The sequence below is a fragment of the Neodiprion virginianus genome, chromosome 5 (assembly GCF_021901495.1).
Source record: "Neodiprion virginianus isolate iyNeoVirg1 chromosome 5, iyNeoVirg1.1, whole genome shotgun sequence".
NCBI classification, from domain to species: domain Eukaryota; kingdom Metazoa; phylum Arthropoda; class Insecta; order Hymenoptera; family Diprionidae; genus Neodiprion; species Neodiprion virginianus.
In genome coordinates, this window is record NC_060881.1 from 29,164,194 (window position 1) to 29,180,734 (window position 16,541).

The window sequence follows — 16,541 nt, forward strand, 5'->3', positions numbered from 1 at the left end:
GTTAATTGTGGAACAAGACTTTTTCCTGGTATTTTGTGAAAACCACGCGCAATCGAGAGACGGGTTCCGATAGGGTGCGTTCTGAAATTAGCTCCCAGTGCTGTGAAAAATCTTCTATCTCTTTTGCTTTGCCAAGTTCGTCACTTGCTCTGCCTCTGTCCTAGGGAGTTTTTAGCGCTGCCACCTAGTTTCGGAACGCACCGAATAATATTTTTCACCAGCCACCTTCGGGTCGTTTGTAACGACAGCAATGTGGCCAAAGTGAGGGATATTCAACACACGCTATTCTTATGTGGTGTTGGTGAGTTTGGACAGCTATATATACCCTCAGGGGCCCGGGGATATATACATGAATTTGTTATCGTCAGTGTTCATTGTGTGTTGAACGCTCCACAAAATATCGTTCCGTATAGTTGCGAATTCAAGCTCATCAATAAGTGATCATCTGTTTATCTGTAAACCCCAAAAAACTGGGGTGAATTTTTGACAATTGAATAATACGGTTATTACCGATATTTCGTAAGTGCCTAACCATGTATAATATAACTCGCGGTTACGCGTCATGTCTTCGTCACACCTCAAATATTCGACGAGCATTCGTCAAAATAATTTTCATGGCCATATTTATGTACGTGTGTCACATGTGGCGGTACGCCAAACCCAAACAATAACCGATATGTGCATCGTAGTTGTGGATGCGCAACAAACTTGGCGTGCCAACAACGTCGTTCACCGCACTCTGACAAAACTATGCAGTTGAAAGTTATGCCATTATTAGTTATGTCTGACCAATGAACCCACCGTCATCGTTAAATTGGAAAAACCATCGACGCCTAAGTACCAGGAGATTTATTTTCGTCATAGACGAGTTCTGATCGCGTTTATCAATAATAGATAATCTTCTCTTTATCTTTTTCGCGTTCCCAAAGTGTAGAAATTATAAAAATATTACAAAATTCAATATTCAATCCATTCAAGTCATGTAATAAAAATAACATCAGCGGTGATAGCAGAAATTTCATTGGCAGAGTAATAAATTATCCACGCAACAGCTATTTTCTCAATATTTTCACATCTTAATTTCTGACAATATTATCTGTAATGCAAAATAATTGCAACATTGCCTGTTGTGAGATAATTTTCAAAATCGCTGTACCGAATCGAAAATAGCATGGATGCTTACGCATCATGACGTGTCGTTATCAATTGTAGTTGTTGCGAAAATATTTCCTGCTTCGTGCCTCTCAACCACAATTACAACAATCATAAAATGTATTTCCCTTTCCGCAATTAAGAATGACAGTTTATGTTTTTGATAAAACCATAGATTTTTTATCTTCATTATTGTTGTACAATATCGTTTTAATTATCTTAATTTTGTTGTTTTTATTTCAGATGCAGTAATCAAGGTTCATAATGTCGTGCGATCAAGCAAAGAGACGTGTTAAAATTACGGTGTAACACGAGATGTACTCTTCTTATAACCCATGGCAAAAATAAGAGCAACAGAAAGAATATCGATGAGAGTCAAAAGAATTGAAGAATTTTTCGTTATTTAACGATACTGCAATAGATCACCAATTTGTAGCATCGTTATCGTTATTGTTATTTTGGCATTGAACATCGCTGAAAAATAATAGGCAATAACAGGTTTGACACTTCAAAAACAAATCAGTGTCTTTGTTTTCTCATACTCGCTTTTCATGGATTTATGCTAAAAAAGTCTACAATTTTTTAATACCTATTTCAAAACAATATGTATATAATTTTCATTTTCGCCTACAACTTGATCGGTTATTTTAATTACGTTTAATAAAATAATAATGACTAACAACTGACGATACATTGCAGAGGGCAATAATAATGGCGTCGAATAATCAACGGACACCCTCGGCTCCACCGCAGCCGAGATGGTCTAACGATGGTAAAAAAATTGCCAAAGAACAGAAGCAGCAGGTACTTGATCGAGTGAAAGAAATGTTTGGCAGTACCTTGGAGCAAGATGTAATATTGTCTGTTGTCCTGAATTGTAAATGGAAACGTAAGTTTTGAATGAAAATATTAATTGCATGAAATATTACAAAATTCCTAACACTCCTATTTTAATATAATTCTAATTCTGAACATTACTGATTCTGGTTCATTTTTACTTTTCGACAGTACAACCATCAATCAACGCGCTGATCATGCTGTCAGAAAACGCTGAAGTTCCTTCCAATCGTGGCAGTCAAAACGTTAGCGAACAAAGCAGTCGCCCAATGTCAAATTCAATGGGAATGAGTTCCAACAGCGAGAAAAGGATGAGAAATGACGATCCGGATAAAACGATGCATAAATCAAACATTCAGAACGATATTACTACTGGCTTCCTTAACTTGAATGATAAAGAATTGCTGCGTCAACAGGAAGAATTTCGGAAGTTCGAACTGCTTAAGAAAGATTTGGCGAATAAAGGGTTTGTTTCCATGGTTAACGAGAACGTGTCTAATCTCAGCTATTCTCAGGAGAGTATGAAAGTACCGCCTCTAAAACTCCAACAGTTTGGCCAAGCCTGGTCATCTGGAAATCAGACAACTGGAAAAGCTGATTTTTCCAAAGTTTACTATTGCAGCGACATCGAAAGCGAATCCCCGTCTGCTCAAAAAAATTCTACGATGAATCAACTCTGGGGTAATACGAGTAACATAGGTCAAAAGAAAACCAAAGAAACTAACAATCAATTTGATAATCTGTTCGGAAGCAAACTTCAATTCTCACGCGATTTGCCAGATAAAATCGGCAACAAAGGAACCATACCGAAAAATAATAAGACACAAAATCAACAGTCGTCTGCACCTCAGCAGCACCAGCAACATCAGAATTTTAACCCTGATCATCCCGGCTCTGCCCAAAGCCCAAAATCAAAAGATACAAAGAACTTGAACACTAAGGGGGGTTCAAAATCGCAATCTGGAGAGCCAAACGTAAAAGGATTTCCCTACACATCGATGCACTTTACTTCCGCAGAGTATAAGTCAACGGATTACCAAGATGACTTCCAAGAATCACAAATGGATCAGCATCAGCAGCAAGTTGAGCAATTCGGCTCAAACTATGATGATGAGATAAAGAATAAAACGGGAAGTGGTAAATCGAACCTGTACAAAGGAGAAACAGAATCGCTTTGTGGACTGAAAGTTCAATACCGTCTTCCTGGATTGGAAAACAGCTCGGACGATGATGCAGATGTTGTCATAGAGGAAGAAAGAATGGACTATCCTATGCAGATACCATCCCTCATGTCGACCAATGTGTGTCAATTTATATCTAGCCCTATTGAAATACAGCCAAAAAATACTCGCTCCGACATATCTGTAAGCAACACGCCGTCTCCGCCTGACTCTCCGCAACACAATACCTACGACAATACATTGCAAAATATAATATCTTCAATCATTGAAGGCCACAAAGTTTTAATCATCACAAGGGGGCTACCTGGAAGTGGTAAATCACATCTAGCAACGAACATTGTGAGGTCCTCCGTAGGTGGGGATCCGAATCAATTCGTGTTCAGCGCTGATGATTACTTTGTAATGTTAGGAAGAGGCACATATCAGTTTGTCCGTTCGAAATTGTCCGAAGCGCACAGCCATGCGCAAAAAAGAGCTTTCAAGGCAATGAGAGATGGCGTCAGTCCAGTTATTATCAGCAACACAAATACTCAGTCGTGGGAAATGCAACCGTACGTTGTAATGGGGGTTCAAAATGGATACATTATCGAAGTTCTCGAGCCAAATACACCGTGGGCTAATAACGTGAACGAATTGGCTAAAAGAAATACTCATGGGGTGTTGAAGGACGCTATAAGACACATGATAGAAAAATATGAAAGAAACATCACGGGACCAAAGCTTATAGAACAATTTTCCCTTCGTTATTCGCCAGATAATATTCCCCCGCAATATAGAAAGTTTCCACCCTTGAGTTCGATGAGCAACAGCCAGGAACAGCAGAAAAACGAGAATCAAAAATCTACGAAAAGAAATAGGAGGCGAAAAAGAGCTCAAGCCTACAACAGCGATGACGTGTTCACCATGCCAAACACGGATCAATTGGATCACCTACTCAGCGACAATGATAAGAACATGAAACCCTCTGCTAATTCTCGTGGGCCACAAAACAGCAAGGATACCTTGGAGAATATTGTGTCAAATGCTCTAATGTCTGAAAATGATACTCTCAATAAGTCTCTCGTCGATTATTGCATAGAAACGGATTCTAGTGATGAAATGGATGAAGACAATGTCCCTGACCAGCGAGAAGATAGCAATAGCCCTACCGGTAACAACAAAGTGCTTGACTTACTCAGCGAAAATGTCATGAATGACCGTGAATGTGAAGTTCCTTTAAGCAATAATTCCTCGCCTTCGGTTAGTAAAGACAAGGGTAATTCTCTGTCAGAAACGATGCAAAGCGATGACTCACCTTCAAAGACCGATGATTTTAACTTAAGAAAAACTTCGAGTAACCTTCAGCATCAGAGCCTGGGAGCTATTGGATCGGAGAGAAAGGGGAGTGTTACTACGATAGAATATGAAACAGCGAGAAAAAATGCTGTAGATGAATGTAATCAAGAGAATACAGAAAATATTCTCTCGCAATGCTGGGATTTCACTTTACTTGTAAACGGCAAACAGATACACAGCACTACTAATTATGAACATTGTAAAACACAGAAAAAGAAGCAACCAGAATTCGAAGATATTGAGAAAGAAGTTGGTTCAAACATTGAAAAGGAAGCCAAGACAGATAACGATTACCCGACAGGAGTTATTATAACAGAAATTTATACTGAGGAGGCCGAGGCTGAGTGGAGAAAATCTGCAAGCTTAGTTGAAACATTTGGGGATGATACATCAATTCCCGAAGATCCGGAAGTGACAATCACAAACATAATGAAAAAAATGGACGCCGAGGAGCCAGAAATAGATGTTAAACGCCAAGTGAACTCCTTAGATACTGACTTTATTGCAGAACTTGTTGACACCGAACCAGAATCGAGCTCTGAGGGCCAGGGATTGATCGGGTCGATATTCACTGGGATAAAAAATTCCCTGCTGGGTTTCAATAGTTATACCAGACGAGTCGAGGACACTGTAAGAAATGAGGAAAGTATGATGAAGTACAAGCATCAAACTAACGATAATTCTCTATCGGAAACAGATGCTTTTGAAAACGAAATGTCTCACAGAGAACCCAGCGTTATCGCCCCTAATGAAAACGATTCCCAAAAAACCGAACAAGAATTTGTGCTAACTGGAATATCTGCCACTATAGTAGGCGATGATTTGAGTTCCAAATTATCTGATTTAAATCTAAATAGCACTCTTGTTCCATCGACTGACTCTGATAAAGGTTTATGTCGGTTGTCAACGCCTGTCATGTTTGATAACACTGAAAATGATGCAAACTCAAAGCTTGTAGTTAAAGATACATTAACAAACAAATTGGCTGTTGAAAATAAAGATTCTACTGAAAACCCAGGTTCTGTAAGTGATTCAAAATCGCTAATTCAGAATCAGACTAAAAATAGCTGTGCTTATTCATCCATAGATGCAAACGACGCTTTTGCAATCAATGAGGATGAAACGAGTAATGCAGAAATCACGGCTGAAAAGTCTCAAACAATTGATGAGTCTGACATGGAAGAACTTGTGGCATTAAAGCAAAAGGATGACGAAGATCAAAGTAAAGAAGAGAAGAACAAAAGTCTTGCAGAAAGTATCGATAAGTTAATCATACCAAATCTGAGTGATATTGATCAGATTCAGAAAGTTGAAGGGCTTCCGGAAAGTATTTCCGATTTAAAGATGACTGGTTCAGAATGCGAAACCTCGAACGAGGCAATTAGTGAAGTGATCTGTAAGAAAGAAGTCGCATATATCTGTGGAACTGATTCTCATGACAACGAATCTAAGTCTGGTGAAATTGAACCCTCGAATTTGATCATAAGTGCGGAAATTTCTACGAAAGAAACTGTAAAAGTCCCCGAAGATAATGTCAGCGAATTTATAAGTACGGAAAGAGAATCTCTAAGCAAAAGTCATGATTTAAAATTAACAAGTGACAATGAATTTGAAGACCTATCTCCTGGTACTCCTACAGAAAATAGTTTGGAATGTAAAAACGAGAATTCGGCACTGCTCGAAAGTAAAGAAGAAAGTGAAAATAATTTTGAATCCTCGATCCATCCTTACAATAATTTGGATGATTCCTCAACAGAAGAATGCTGTGAATGTTACGAAGAATGCTGCGAATTGCTGATGGCATCGGACCCAGAGGATTTAATCGATGTGAAACAAGCTGAAAATCTTGATGAAGTAAAAGCTAGTACCAAACAAAACCTGGGTGGAGATGGAGATAAGACTGAGAGTGAGAATAAAACCGTCGAAATTGTTGATAATCTGAACCAAGTAACATGGAAAGAGTCCCCATTTCCCGTAGAACACATTAGTCCAGTAAGAGAAACAGTGAAAAAATCTGACAATGTGATGAAGTCGGATTCTTCTACAAACACGAGTAGTTATGACTTCAATGTTTTATATGTCGGGGGTACATCGGAATACAGAATTATGAGCGCGACAAGCAGATCAATAAATAATGGCACGTCTATAGTTGTTGAGGAGAAACCCCCGTTGAAACTAATGTTGGATAAAAGTTCAATGACTTCTGTGGTCGACGTTCTGAGTGGCGAGGAAAGCCTAGAATTCAAAACAGAGGTTGAAACAATAATGAACGTGGAGAAGCTTTTAGATATGTTTCCAAACGTGCCTCATGAGGATATCACGGAGATTTACAAGAACCTTTGCAATTGTGATTTCGATTGGGCGGTGGATGTTCTTCTGGACGGAGTGCCTGAAGACGTTACCAAGTACACTAAAATTGAATCCCCCAAAATCGTGCTGGATAGGCAGGCGACACCTTCTGCAGGTAGTTCTGAAGCTGGGGATTCGGAGAGCCAAAATTCTACGCCACACAAGGAAAGACTGGACAAAATAAAACAGCAGTCAAGTAGCTCAGAGTCTAATGAAGGCAATGCTAAAGTTCAGCACCCAAATTTTAGCCCCAGGAAGAAAAAGGACAAACATACAGTGTCGAAAGAACAATTGGAACTAAAGAGACAGATTGAAGAAAAGATGGTAATCAACGAAGCCTGCTATAATCCTCATATATTACGAGTCAAAAGATGGAAAAATGGTGAGCCTGACATCACAATTGAGGAGAATAAAGACGCCCACCCACAGATTAAGGACGTGCCAGGTACTTTACCATTGTTGATATCAGAGACTGATGATTGCGTTGAGGAAACCCTATCGCTAGAGACATCTGAGAGCACTGACGACTTCACCGAAGACGATATAGAGCCGGAAGAAATGATGGAGTTGAATTTAGGTCACGATTTCATCAAAACGTTAGAAAATGAGTTTGGAAACCCTGAATTCCAATTCGCTGATGGTCTTTTCCCTGTTATTCAAATTAAAAAATCCATGGCACAGCAGTTACACGCGCTTTGGATCGAAAGTATGGAACGACAGCTCAATGCTCAACAAGAACATCTCGACAGAATGATTGAAAAAGGTACAGTAACCATTAGATGCATTAATTTACCCAGAAATTACAAAAAGAAAGCGAATCTGATTTTTAAAAATTTTGTGAGACGTCATAAAATGGTGAAATATTAATAAAAAAATTTGAAGTCTTATTTTTATTGCACCCCTTTTTAAACAATATCTAAAATGAATCAACTTGGTTTTAGATGCTGAATACGCGAGATCGTTGGAGCAAGAGGAAGCCCGTCTTTTGACGGAGCCTATAGTTCCGAATTTGTCACAAATAATGGACATGGAAATGGCTCTGGCCATATACAATAACGATTTGGTAATTATAAAATCTGTGATATAATTGATTTTCAAACCACAAAGCACTAACTGTTGTTTTTTGCGATTGGAAAATAATTTAAAAATCACAAGATTGAAATTAGTAACGTTAACACAACGAATCATTGTGATAAAAATATTGCTTTGCAATTTTATAATGACTTTGAAGGAGTTGAGTCTTCAAAATAAGAGCATGTTGTGCTTTATTACGGTTTATTGAATTCCGCACAAGCGTAGAGCTACGAAAAAACAATTTTTACCAAACATGCATCGTTGTGCTACCGTTACTAACTTGAGCCTCATGAAAAACCACCTCTCCTTTCAGAAAAAGCAAGTCAAACTCGAAACACCTAACGACATGGCGTCACGATTGACTAGACAAATGCTCCACGAAATGTTCACTGACCATGATCCCGAAACCCTTGACGAAATCTTAAACGCTCATAATGGCGATTACAAAGAAACTGTCGAGGTCCTGGAAGCAAGTACAGGGCTACTTTCGAACCGCAATCATACGCTTAAAAAGCAAAGAAGCCTCATAGACAGAGTGAGAAAAGAATCCATCGAGACAAACGAAGTAGAGGTACAACTTTTTTTTTCCTTACTTAAAGCTCTCAAAAATATATAACATACTATTTTGGTTTTACTCATTGGCAAAGAAATGTTTCACAATTTATCTATTTGTCACAAGTTAATTTGAAGAATAAACGAAAAAATTTTGGTCATCAAGAATTGTTGATGAATATTTGTTTTTAGAAAAATTCACAAGCATCCGCTACTGGCACTATCAATTCGCATTCAAGCAAACCGGATAATTCAAACTCTGCAACGCTCACATATGAGGCTGCGATGGAAGAAGCTCAAGAATCGCGTAAGGAGGCTCAGCGACAACTTTCCCTCCGCAACGAGAATTTCAACAAAGCTACGGAAGCGTTCAGAAAAGGCAATCGAGAAGTTGCCGGGTATTATTCTCAAATGGTAAGATTGTTTCTATTTATCACTTTTATTGTAACTATAGATTTTGGTTATTCCCAGGCAAAATTGCACTCGAAAAAAATGGAATATGCCAATTGGACGGCGGCAAGTGCTTTTGTAACAGCTCAGGACTACATGATGAATACTGAAAACACATTAGATTTGCATTACCTGTACGTGGCTGAGGCTTTGCACGCACTGGATGTATTTTTAGAACATCAATTATCAAAGCTCAGTGAGGGTAATAAAAAATCGATGAATTTGTATATAATTACTGGACGAGGGATTCGCAGTACTAAAGGATTAAGCAGGATTAAACCCGCAGTTTCTAAAAAGCTCGCATCTAAAAATATTAGGTGAGAAAAATCCTACGTGTATTATTACAAAAATGACTTACAAACTAGGAAGTTTCCAATTTGATATCACGATTTCTTTCTTTCACTTTTTCTATAAGGTTTATGGAGGAGAATCCCGGATGTCTGAAGGTAGTCATTCACAGACGGAATATCACGATGGGCTGAGTACTTACGCACACATCTCAATCAGAGAAATATACGTAAATAAATTGTGTTATTGCACTATACAACAATTGACGCGTTGACAAATCGACCAAACAAGAATGATGCAGAATTTGAAGAAAAACGACACTGAATGATCTTGAATATCCAATGGAAGAATTTCTAGGTAATTCAATACATTTTTCGAAAGGTATGCAAGAATGTACAAATCGCCAAAAAAAATTTTAATTTTTTTTTTTTTTTTTCTTGAAGACTAATTGATTAGCAATAAATGGATACAATAGTAATGATGTTAAGAATCGAAAATTGCCTCGCAAAATAATGTCTGAAATGGAAACACTTTTATATATATATATATATATATATATATATATATATATATATATATATATATATATATATATATATATATATATATGTGTATTTTGATATATGTATATTTAATATGGATTATATATATATACATATATCAAATTGTTGGAGAAAAAACCACTAAAAAGAAGAAAGTGAATGTGACAAAATAACTGGTGTGTAAAAGCTGATGATACTTTTATACTGTATATTTTAAATCAGTTTATAGTATAACTATTACGTATAGTTGAAGCTGAAGTTATGTGCTAACCGTGTTGAAATTCTTTTAAAAGATTGCCGTGAGATCAGAGAAAATCTTCATTGTTGGCCTACACTGCCTTATTTTACTAAATGTTAACACTACTAACTATAGCGTCTAGCTTCAGCTTCAATGGTAATAAACATACAAACAAATATGCGACACTGTAAATGTATTGAATTGGCAAATATAATTATTGTTTTTTAGCGTCAATAATATTACAATCATTATTGTTGTTGTGTTGTTATTACCATTATCATTATTATTATCATTGTTAGTATTATTTCCGTGGTATACTTTTTTAATAAGTTCGACATTATAACTAGTTATGCATTAATGATATATTATATTTTTGGTTTTTACTTCGTACACAATAATTGTGTGTAATTATTCTTTTAAATTCTTATATTTAAATTTCCACAAATGTATACCTTGGTTTGTATCGACTTGACGAAAAGAAGAGAAAAAATAAACAAAAAACCGTACTTTGTAGCCTGTCCTTTTTGCATTATACCTACCCCCGTCTAGCAATGTCGTCACGAATTAAACATTGAAAGTATGTGTCGTACGAAAAAAGTCATACCGTGCTAATCGATGTATTCAGTATCAGAGGGTATCGAGTTTATGCTCAAAATCCGCGATTATAAACTTGTAAGAATTTGATGAAAAAGTACCTAGTATCGCATTGTTGAAAATACAAATATTCGTCCATTTTTATTATAACTTTTCGCTTGCATACAACGATTCACGCACGGGAGCCGTCCATAAATTATTTCACACAATACGGCAAAAGAAAAAGTGGAAGAGAAAAAATCACTAATTTGCAACTTTACAATGACTTTGTAGGTTCACGTTTTTGAAATATGAGATATATTTTAATTTGTTACGGCTTACTGAATTTTACGGTTAAGCAATCATAAAATTGTGAAATTACGAAGTTACAAACTACAACCTCATTGAAATTCATGTTTATACGCGTAGTCTGTACCATCTGATAGATGCAACGTTCAACAAGTTCATCAATTTTGAAATCTGATGCCGTGATCGGGAGACATAGTCAAATGATAACATACCGATCAACCTAATTACTAGTTGTATTTCTATTCAAATGATTATTTTCATTGTAATAATTTCACAATGCGACGCGACGGGCGTACATACAAAACAAAAACATGCATGTCAGACTTACCTATCGCACGTAGAATGTCAGCTCACGTCTCGCTCTGTTGAAGGATAAATTCATTCATTGCGATCCTTTTCACTGCACTATATACTTGTAAATAAGTTACGTTGAAATCGAACTCTCAAAAGTAACTATCACTTGCACACCTGCACTTTACACACCGTAGGAGCGATGAATTCGACACGAACATAACTGCTCGGAAAACGCGATTACACTGATCAGAACACCGGCAGTATTATTCGATTAACGCTTTCGGGAGAACAGTCTTTGCGAAGCATTCTGGGAAACAAAGTTTGTCTTTTGTTTCTTACGAGTGAATTTAGCGCCGGTCCCCGGTTAGACACGAATATAGTCAAATGATAACATGCCGATCAACCTAATTACTAGTTTCATTTCTATTCAAATGATTATTTTCATTGAAATAACTTCACAATGCGACGGGCGTACCTGCAAAACAAAAACATGCATCTTACCTATCGCATGTAGAATGTCCACTCACGTCTCGCGGTGTTGAAGGATTAATTCATTTATTGCGATTCTTTTCACTGCACTATATGCTTGTAAAAAAGTTACGTTGAAAGCGAACTCGCACTTTACACACCGTAGGAGCGACGAATTCGATACGAACATAACTGCTCGGAAAACGCGAATACACTGATCGAAATACCGGCAGTATTATTCGATTAACGCTTTCGAGAGAACAGTCTCTGCGAAGCATTCTGGGAAACAACGCTCGTCTTTTGTTTCTTACGAGTGAATTTAGCGCCGGTCCCCGGTTAGACACGAATATAGTCAAATGATAACATGCCGATCAACCTAATTACTAGTTTCATTTCTATTCAAATGATTATTTTCATTGAAATAACTTCACAATGCGACGGGCGTATCTGCAAAACAAAAAAATGCATCTTACTTATCGCATGTAGAATGTCCACTCACGTCTCGCGGTGTTGAAGGATTAATTCATTTATTGCGATTATTTTCACTGCACTATATGTTTGTAAAAAAGTTACGTTGAAAGCGAACTCGCACTTTACACACCGTAGGAGCGACGAATTCGATACGAACATAACTGCTCGGAAAACGCGAATACACTGATCGAAATACCGGCAGTATTATTCGATTAACGCTTTCGAGAGAACAGTCTCTGCGAAGCATTCTGGGAAACAACGCTCGTCTTTTGTTTCTTACGAGTGAATCTGGCGCCGGTGCCCGATTAGACATGAACTAGAATCGAGAATTGAAGAATCATCAAATACAGAATATACTACTGCGAATTTCTTCGCTGAAGGTTAAGGGGATGCTATAATAGATTTAGATGTTGACATACGTATCTTCAAATGTCTTAAGTCCGCACAAGCATCTCAAACTCGAAAGAGGGCACAACTGCTCAATTCTACATATAATTCTGAACAAAAACATTTCAATACATTTTCATTTGACGCAAAAATTAAAGAAATGACATGGAATATATGAAATCGCGTTAATAAATTCGTAGTTTTCATTGCGTTTTTCTTTTATTTTTGCGTAAAAGCGACATGTTTTTCTTTAGACTTGCACGTGAAATTGGTCTGTTACCCACTTTTCAGCGTTAGAGATTCGTGGAATTAGATATTCTAATATATATACGTCTACATCGAAATCAACTATAGCATCCCCTTAAACGCATTCGATGCAATGTTTTTTAGGAGGCAATAAAATTATATCCACGCCCTTGGTCGCCCAAATACCTTCGACGAGTGCTCGAAATCATTAGGAAAGTCTTGTATCGCGCTAGTTTTGTAAGCTCAAATTAGGTATAGGCAGTTGAATTACGAAAACGCTTGTTTTATTTCCTTGGTTGTCAAATAATAATGAACATGATTATCTCATCTTGTTTTTGCGGATCGAATCAATAAATATAAACTCGTTTGATAATCAAAATATCGTCTTTAATGTCACGATGATTGTTTGTTGCGATACATGCAACTCGTTAATTTCAATTATTTTTCTTCTCTTTCGAAACCATTATTGATATCTGAATTGCTATAACTTATGCATTTTGTATTGGCCTTATAAAGTTTATGTATCACTGAAAAATTCCGAATCCAGATTAAATCCACTGTAATCATGCGAGCGATCAATCAACTGGGAATTTTTGAAAATTTTGAATCACAAATAATTCATTTTAGAGCAGTGTTTAGAATTGTCTTTACTCAAGCTGAATTCGCTCTGGTCTAAAATACTTAAAAATCGCAATCTCTAGATACTTACCGATTGTATACGTATACGGCAAGTATTATTTAATGTTTCCAAATTTGTTGCGCTTTTCATATAATTTTTTCGGGCTTGGTCGTATTTTCTTAGAAGGAATGACACTGCTCGGAGTTGGACTGAGCGATTTTGATTCGTGTTTAGGAATTTTCTTAGCTGGACTTTTGGCAATGGGAGATTTAATAAACGGCGTCATTTTTCCGGTCGTAAAATCTGCGGGCGTAGCCCGCTCAGTGATTGTTGCGAGTCTTGTTTTCTGGCGACGATTACCGCACAGTATGTTAGAATCGCAAATTTGCGCCATCCCAGAAGCACCGCCAGATCCTCGATGGACGAGCATCTCCGGCTTTTGCGTAATTATCATCGGCAAGAAGCTGAAAAAAAAGATATTGCCGATCACTCTAAATTTAATTGCATTACAGTACCCGTAAACTCAATTTTTACAGTCAAATTAGACGGCAAATTAACGACATACATGCTTGTCTTATACCTGTTCGTTCTATAATCATCCTTCTGCTCAACGTGATGTTTCTGCTCATAGCTTTGATCGAAACTCCTCTCTGCGCGAGAGTTGTAGTGGGTTCCTAGCGTTGACGGGCCTCGTTTAATGGGAGCATTCCTCAATTCTACTGGACTGGTGCTACTCTCTCTGGATATTATCATTTTGCTGCTATTCCTAATACTTGGGAGCTTAGGACCCGAAATATCAGACGTATCGGAAGCACTGCCCTGTAAATATTGTACAGGTAAAATAAGCATAAGTACATTAAGGTATCAATGCATGCATGAATTTGTCATGTCCACTGTTATTATAATTTTTTACGAATTAAACGCAATGCGAATTTTACCTTCGAAGCTCTTTCGCCAATCTTAACGATACGTTGCCTCTTCCGATGGCAAATATTAGCTGTTCCCCAAGCCCTGGTCAATTTTTTTTTAGTCTCTTCGACAACGACGACGTTACTTTTGTCGGACTTTGAGATTTTCGTTGCAGTAGATTTGTTCGACGACTGGTTGCTCGTACGTCTCGCGTAATTTGGACTGGATGCGACAACTCTGGGCACTTTGAGCCCGCAGATGTTCAAATTTGCTACGGGGTCAGCCATTTGGACCAGTTTCGATTGATGAGAGGATATAGGTGGCTGGAAATTATTAAATGCTGACTGACGTGATCTACCGTCTGAAATGGGATGTTTTACTTTTTGCTTTCGCCGGCGTTCTGACGTTATATAACTTAACAAAACCGGGTTTCGCCATTGGCAATTGGATTGTTCATGCGATGAGTTGGACGGTGTTATTAAGTTTGTCATCCTTGGCGATTCGTTCTCCCTGCGAATTTATTAAACCTTAGGATTATTCACTATTTTTATCTATTATACGAAATATACTTTCTATACTAAAATCCAGAAAGTATAAATCTCCTCGTGGGTAACATATGTGAAAAGTTGAAATAAATCTGTTCGTAAATTTTTCAAGAATCGAGTATTGCCTTAGATCATTGAAATAGCGATGTTCCATTAATCGTTTGACGTTGCTTCTATTCTCAGGATCGTAGACAAGCATAAGTTTCAGAATATCTCTACCAGCGTCAGTGACTTGCGGCAATAAATTAGCAACGCCTGATCCCCCTTTAGTAGGAAAGAAGTATTCACAGTTTCTTGACTTACTGCTTAAGGGGTATAAAATTTATAACAACATATTAATCATGCGGTAAGCACGTACTGAAAAGTCTCGGCCAATTTTCAGTGAACGTTGCAAAGGATAAAGTCAAACAAAATAAGAATAATTAGGATGTTGGTGCAGGTAAAAGTAATATTCAACTTGACTTACTGTCTGCGAAATTTAGCTACTAATCTTGCATGCGGTGTGCCTAGTATAGAGTGAATTTTAGTAATCTGATCAACCTCGTTGGATCCGGGAAAGAGCGGCTTGAGCCTGAAACAGGGATCGAAAAGCGTACCAATAACGGTACAAATCGCAAAATCTACGTACGTGTTCCACTGTAAATTTACTATCCTAACTCTTTCGCAAATATTCGAATAGACGATAAGGATAAAATAATACGTGAGAAGTTCGTAGAATACGCAGCCGGTAGCCCAGACGTCCATTTTTGGTCCATAAAAACCAGTTGTTAGTAAACATTCCGGAGAACGATACCAGCGGGTTGAGATGTACTCGGTGTAAGGTGGCCTGCTATAAATGCCTCTTATTGATCCAAGATCTGCCAATTTAACTACGTCCCCCTGCACGTGAAAAATCAACCATAGATTAATCGTCACCATTTTTGATTGATAAATTGTCACCATTGTTCATTTACGATCATATCAACAGTAACCCATCACTTATGATTCTGTAATACAGGTATAACAGGTGATGTGTTTCATACACTCCGGTTGATCAGCATGAATAATCATCGATTTTTAGCTGTAAAATTACTTGTAAAACGAAGCAAAAAACGTACAGCTCAGATAGTATAATTATGTTGTAAGCAATTCGTTTCAATGTTTGAACCAGTTTAAAATTGTTTGGGTAACCAAACAACACAATTGTTAAAAGTAATAACAGTAGTATAGTATTCCTAGGGGAAATGATTACCTTCAATAATATATTCTCCGGTTTAATGTCTCTATGGAAGATGCCATGCTTGTGCAAGTGTTCAAGACCTTTCAGTAACTGGTACAAGTAGATTTTAACCCTATCTTCAGTCAAGGCACGTCTGTAGTAACACGTGTATACCGATTAATGATGGAATAGAACCACGAATTTGAATCGCAGGGCATGCTATGCACGGTAACAAGGATATCTTATCACCGTGGTTATTCTATCGATTTATGTATTTGCACGTTACCCTTTTCTTGCCTTCATTAAATCGTACAAGCTCATATCCATCAGTTCGAAGATCAGAGTGACTTTTCCAGGAAGTGGATCGCTGCAGAGTAAAGAAAAATGAAAATTATTCCACCAATTGCCTTAACTGCTGCTATTGTCACCGCTTACTAGTGCGATTCGACCATGTAAAGAATGTTGGGATGACGACTGATCTTTCTCATCGCTATCACCTCTGGACTCTCCAAAATCTCGCTCAT

At 37.5% G+C, this 16,541-nt stretch overlaps 2 protein-coding genes and 1 long non-coding RNA gene across 5 annotated transcripts in view; 1 reads left to right on the forward strand and 2 right to left on the reverse strand.

The window, feature by feature from the left end:
* LOC124305857 (uncharacterized) overlaps nucleotides 1–11,769 on the reverse strand; it is a 53,297-nt gene extending 41,528 nt beyond the window's left edge. Inside the window, exon 1 of the long non-coding RNA XR_006908462.1 lies at nucleotides 11,209–11,769. This is a non-coding gene — a long non-coding RNA (uncharacterized LOC124305857). The remainder of the gene's footprint in view (nucleotides 1–11,208) is intronic.
* LOC124305848 (NEDD4-binding protein 2) lies at nucleotides 214–10,504 on the forward strand. Of its 3 annotated transcripts, none has more exons than XM_046765767.1 (9): nucleotides 214–301; nucleotides 1,396–1,650; nucleotides 1,852–2,041; nucleotides 2,161–7,617; nucleotides 7,796–7,917; nucleotides 8,242–8,499; nucleotides 8,673–8,894; nucleotides 8,952–9,247; nucleotides 9,346–10,504. In XM_046765767.1, the coding sequence occupies exons 3-9, from the start codon at nucleotides 1,864–1,866 to the stop codon at nucleotides 9,410–9,412; spliced, it is 6,600 nt and encodes a 2,199-aa protein (XP_046621723.1). In that variant the 5' UTR covers nucleotides 214–301; nucleotides 1,396–1,650; nucleotides 1,852–1,863; the 3' UTR covers nucleotides 9,413–10,504. The 3 variants fall into 3 exon arrangements, with proteins under 3 accessions (XP_046621723.1, XP_046621721.1, XP_046621722.1); XM_046765765.1 differs by lacking the exon at nucleotides 214–301 and adding an exon at nucleotides 318–519; XM_046765766.1 differs by lacking the exon at nucleotides 214–301 and adding an exon at nucleotides 682–837.
* A 1,711-nt stretch (nucleotides 11,770–13,480) lies between the features above and the next one.
* On the reverse strand, nucleotides 13,481–16,541 carry LOC124305623 (CBL-interacting protein kinase 28-like). Its single transcript, XM_046765204.1, has 8 exons — nucleotides 16,453–16,541; nucleotides 16,304–16,384; nucleotides 16,051–16,171; nucleotides 15,520–15,698; nucleotides 15,286–15,390; nucleotides 14,304–14,784; nucleotides 13,946–14,184; nucleotides 13,481–13,829 (listed from the first exon to the last, which is right to left on the reverse strand). The coding sequence occupies exons 1-8, from the start codon at nucleotides 16,539–16,541 to the stop codon at nucleotides 13,481–13,483; spliced, it is 1,644 nt and encodes a 547-aa protein (XP_046621160.1).